General features: G+C 54.8%; 1 protein-coding gene across 1 annotated transcript; it reads left to right on the forward strand.

Annotated features, from left to right (window-relative positions):
* Positions 1-3,277: 3,277 nt before the first annotated feature.
* CAOG_09212 (hypothetical protein) lies at positions 3,278-4,854 on the forward strand (the record flags this gene model as incomplete). Its single annotated transcript, XM_011272631.1, has 2 exons — positions 3,278-4,379; positions 4,679-4,854. 2 exons carry the CDS (start codon positions 3,278-3,280, stop codon positions 4,852-4,854), a joined length of 1,278 nt encoding a protein of 425 aa, XP_011270933.1.
* Positions 4,855-5,569: the final 715 nt, after the last annotated feature.

Consider the following 5,569-nt stretch of genomic DNA (forward strand, 5'->3'; position numbering starts at 1 on the left):
AGGAAAGGCTTGGTCGCTTCGATTTCGTGATCCTCCATATCGATGGCTCGCGTAATGGAGCGGCGGATGCTTTGTCGAGGACGGGAAGTGGTGCGACTCCACAACCCACTCGCCTCGAGCCCATCCTGCCTCCCAGCCTTTTCACCAAGATCGCTGCCCCTGTCACACGTGCGCAAGCGGTCGGTGATGCTACCCAGGGTGCGGGTGCAGCGCCTGAGCGTGCCCGTGCCCCTCGAGTGACATTTGCGCCGCAAACGCACATAATCCCGAGTTCGCCGGCCACGCATGATCACGACGATGCATTAGCAACCGCCGATGCTGGAGTAGCAGCGCCTGACACCCCAGCAGCTACTCACAGTGCGAGCGAGCTTCCAACCGACTTGGTTGGGAAAATTCGTCTCGAGACTGCTGTGGATGCGCAAGCGTCGCTGTTGGCTGCGGCCCCACACTCGCGCTACGTCTTGGCTGACGGCCTGCTGCGAAAGGATGGCCGACTGTATGTCCCGGAAAGCATGAGGTCCACTGTCCTCTTCATGCGACACGACGCAGAGTTGGCCGGTCATGGCGGCGAGCTGAAAACGCTTGAGCTGGTTCGTCGCGACTTTGCCTGGCCAGGCCTGCGTGCCTATGTGATTCACTATGTGGCTACGTGTGACATGTGCCAACGTGTCAAGGTCCCGCGGCATGCGCCGTACGGACTGCTGATGCCAATCCCCGCTCCCAAGCGACCGTTTGGTGACTGGGCGGTGGATTTTATCACTGATTTGCCACCGGACCAAGGTTTTGATGCGCTCCTGGTCTGCAAAGACCGACTGACTCGCATGATTCACCTGATTCCTTCGGTCAAAGCGATTACAGCGCGAGCAACTGCAAATTTATTTTTTGACAATGTGGTTCGCCATCATGGCCTGCCTGACCGCATTCTCAGTGACCGTGGGCCCCAGTTCGCAGCCAAAGCGTGGCGTGACTACTGGCGAGGCCTTGGTGTGGAGCTGGCGCTGAGCAGCGCGTATCATGCCGCTGGCAATGGTCTGGTTGAGCGAGCCAATGCCAATGTTGAAACTTATCTGCGCGCGTACATTTCGCACGACCAGCAGTGGGTGGAGCACTTGGCCTCGTGCGAGTTCGTGTACAACAACACTGTGCACACAGCTATCAAGATGTCGCCATTCAAAGCTGCGTATGGCTTCCACCCTCGGATGGATGTCGGCGACGCGGCCAATCGTGCAGCTCTTTTGCCTCATCTCAACCGTGGCGCCCAGATGGAGGAATTGCATGCAACCCTGGCATCAAACATCACTCGAGCGAACGAGCGGTATGCCAAGTTTGCCGATCGTCTGCGCAAGCAAGCGCCCAAGTTCGAGATTGGCCAGCAAGTGTGGATTTTGCGCCGAAACATCAAGAGCGACCGTCCTGTGACCAAGCTTGACTTTGTGCGTGTTGGCCCATTCAAGATCCTCCAGGTGATTAACGACAATGCTGTGCGCTTGGACCTTGGCGAGAGCTCGCTCAAGGCCGATGTCTTCAATGTGGCTTTGTTGGAGCTGTATCGTCCCAATGATTTACCCGACCGTGTGCTCCGCAATGTCCCTGGCTTGTCTACGAGTGATGGCGAGTTCTTCCCGGTTGGCAGGATTCTCGACTCGCAGCTTCGCGACGACGACGAATTGTGGTACTTGATCCGTTGGAAAGATCGCCCCGCCTCCGAAGACAGCTGGGAGCCTGCATACAACATTGTGCCTGGCAACGCGCGGATGGTGAACGCTTATCACCGGGCGCACCCGAACAAGCCCAAGTAATGGGTGGTGGTCGCTTGACCAAAAAAAAAAAAAAAAAAAAAAAACGAGGGAGATGGAAATGATTATGCTTTGATTTCTGGTACCATTTGTGTCGGTTGGTTTTGTCTTTGTTAGCTCTCTCGTTCGCGGTTGGAGAACCCCCTTTTTTTTGGAAGGGGCAGAATGTCATGCCCCACTGGCATGCCTACTTACTTGCATGCATTACCTTGTATTGTTTGTCATGTCTCCCATACTGGGAATGGTTCATTCGTCAATATACCTTTATTCATGAACATTGCCTGACAATCGACGTACCTTTGCACTGACTCTGACAGAGCCCAGACTGCCCTTGCCTCTGACACGAACCGGCTTCATGCTCTCGAACCGCACCGTCCGAGTCGCCAGATCGATGACAGGATTTGCCGCCGCCAGCACATCCATGCCCAACAGGAGCGGCACCACCGGCCCATCCAGGATCATCGCTTGGACCCACAACTGCCGGCCCGCCAAAGTAACTCGCAGTGCCACGCCCTCGCGCACCTTCATCTCCTCTTTCGTCACTGTCCTCAACTTGATCATTGAAACTGAGGGGGCACGAAGTGTATTTGCTACAGCACGGCTCACAAATGTGGCGACCGATCCCACAGTGGAAAATTTTACCGGATTCCGGTAAGTCCAGTTTTTTCGCTCGTTTTCCGCTCATCGTCTTGAGACTCGAATTCGTCAGTTTGGCTCGCTTTTTTCACTTGCACTGTGATGTATGTGTCGATTGTAGTGCACTGTTGTTGAATTCGGACAGCAGGGACCGTGCTGGACCGCAAACCGACGATGAGGCTGGATTGGCTGGCGGACCATTGGGATCAGCACAACCATGCTCCTGCGCTCCAGGCAAGCTCAGCTCGCGCCTTTACATGTCGGATGATGTGACACGGGTCTGGAAACCTTGTTTTCGAGGCGAGGGCGGACGGGGACGGTCGGATAGACGCAGGAGCGCTGTCGAGCCCCGCCAGCCAAATGACTGCACCAATTGCACCAATTGCACCGCATCTCCACTCAGGATATAGCTCTCATTCTATTAGAATATAGACAAATACACTCAACAATGAACACCTATTAGTCACGCATATTCAAATGCCATGGAACGAAGATGAATAGGTTTTCAGGTAAGCTTGACGGACGGTCTTCCAGTGGGAATGTCTGCCTCAGCCCCTCGAGTTGGTCAGGTGTTAATGCGTGACAGTAGCCGCTGCAGCCAAATGGTTCGAGAAGCGCGATTTCGTGGGTGTGGGGGGTCCGTGACGTGTAAACGGGATTTCTGCCATACTCGAAACCGGTCGGCCGGTAGTACACTTCAATCTCAACGTAGATCGTTTGCTCGACACGCCAAAACATGGCTGGTGTCAGAGTCAGTGCAAAGGTACGTCGATTGTCAGGCAATGTTCATGAATAAAGGTATATTGACGAATGAACCATTCCCAGTATGGGAGACATGACAAACATTGCAGAAGGCGGTGGCCGAGGGGGAAGAAGAAGGAGTAGAGCTTCTATCCTCCAAACGATACCAACTTCACGACGGCCTCATTAAGCGCGAGGACCGAGTGTTCGTCCCAGAACATTTACGTCCACAGATCCTGCGATACCGCCATGACGCAGCGACAGCAGGTCACTGCGGGAACCGAAAGACACTTGAGTTGGTTCAGCGCGACTTTGTCTGGCCTGGAATGAGAAAGTACGTGGAGCAGTACGTCCACACTTGCCCAGTTTGCCAGATGGTGAAGCATGCGAGGCACGTACCATACGGTCTCTTGACTCCTAATGAGGCCGCAGACAAGCCTTTCGGCGACTGGTCCATCGACTTTGTGACCGGATTGCCAGATTCTCAAGGGTTTAACGCAGTCATGGTCTGCATCGATCGACTGACTCGAGTTGCACATTTCATTCCGACGACAAAGTCTGTCACGGCGGAGGAATCGGCTCAGTTGTTCCTGGAGAATGTCGTGAAGCTGCACGGCGTTCCGGTTCGTGTCTTGTCTGATCACGGACCACAGTTCATTGCAAAGTTCGGGAAGAAGCTATGGAAGGCGATGGACATCGACCTCTCCTACTCTAGCGCGTATCATCCACAAGGAAACGGTCTTGTGGAACGGGTGAATCAAGCGCTGGAGTCATACCTGCGAGCGTACGTCAGTGAAGCCGAGGACTGGGCAAGACTCCTTTGGTTGTGCGAGTTCACGTACAACAACACGGTGCACGCGGCGATCCAGTGCATTCCGTTCATGGCCATGTACGGGTTTCAGCCGGAAATGGATGAGATTAACTTCAAGTCGCCGAAGGCACCTCAAACGGCAGCTGATCGCGTGGAGGAACTCAAGGCACTGCGTTTCTCGTTGAGAGCGAATATTCACCGAGCAAACATGTCCGCAGCCAAGTTCTATGATCGGCACCACAAGGCAGCACCTCCGATCACGGTGGGCAGTTTAGTCACAGTTCTGCGTCGCAGTCAGACTGCCGAACAACCGTATGCCAAGTTGGCGTACGTACGCGATGGTCCCTTCAAGGTCGTGAAGCAGATCAATGAGCGTGCCTTTGAGCTGGATCTAGGTGAAGCATCCAGCAAGTCCCGCACCTTCCATGTATCTGTCTTGGAATTGTTTGTCGCTGATGACGTGGAAGGTCGGATTCGGCGAGTCCTGCCTCCTGTCAAGGACTGGGACGGAACAGTTCGACATCGAGTCGAGGCGGTGATTGATTCGACTCGTCACAGCGGGATTATGTACTATCGCATCCGAAGGGTAGGCACCACTGCTCGTGAAGACACCTGGGAGCCGGCTAAAGACGTGTGGGCTCGCTTCCCCAGGGCCGTTCGTTTATTCCATCTGGCCGAACCTTCTCTGCCACAGCCTACGCGAGAGGAGTTTCACGAATGGATCGCCGTCGGTCCAGGCGAATCATGTTCAACCCACGGCTAGTCGCACGCCCGCTGCTCCAGCTGGCCAAGCTCCACCTCAAGCTAGTGCGACACCCGTTGCTACGCGTTCAGTGGCAACCCCATCTGCAGTTGCTGCACGTTCCGTAGCAACCCCGCCTACAGCTGCTGCAGTCCCACAGCCAGTCCACTTGCCAAGTCGGCATCGGCGTTGCCGGCGTCGCGTCCTGGGTCCACACCGGTGGGCCCTTCACACTCTTCTCCGAGGGGAGGACCAGGAGGGGGTAGAGTGTTAGGACCCGCAGGCTCTGCGGTCCCGGCTGGGTCGTTCTTTGCTGAGAAGACTCGGCGTTGATGTCTTTGTATTGTTTGTTTGCATGCATTTGGAATTGCAGTTCAGTCTGCAAAGTGAAATAAAACACTTTACAACAACATTGCCTGGCTAACCCTACCAAGGTCTTACAACGGAGTAGAGGCATAGAATAGCCTCAGGAGGACCCAGAGGAAGCTTGTGCTTTTCAGCAAAGGTGGAACTGGACACGGAACGAGAGGCACCAGTATCGATGAGGGCAATGGCTGAAATTCCATTGACCTGGACAGAAACCTCGAAAGACTTGACGTGCGCGGTGAACACGGATGAGTGTTCCTTTTTGTTGTTGTTGTTGTTGTTGTTGTTGTTGTTGTTTTTTGGTTGCTGGGATTTCTTGGGACAGTCTGTAGCGGAATGACCTTTTTCGCCACAGAACATGCAGAGGCCGAGGGTGCGGCGACGCTCTTTCTCTTCAGGCGCGAGGTGGCCGTTCTGGAGATTGAGCGGAGGCTTGGACGGAGCAGCGGCCGGAGGATGGGGAGTGCCAGAGGAAGA

This window comes from Capsaspora owczarzaki, assembly GCF_000151315.2.
Source record: "Capsaspora owczarzaki ATCC 30864 unplaced genomic scaffold supercont2.30, whole genome shotgun sequence".
NCBI classification, from domain to species: domain Eukaryota; class Filasterea; order Ministeriida; family Capsasporidae; genus Capsaspora; species Capsaspora owczarzaki.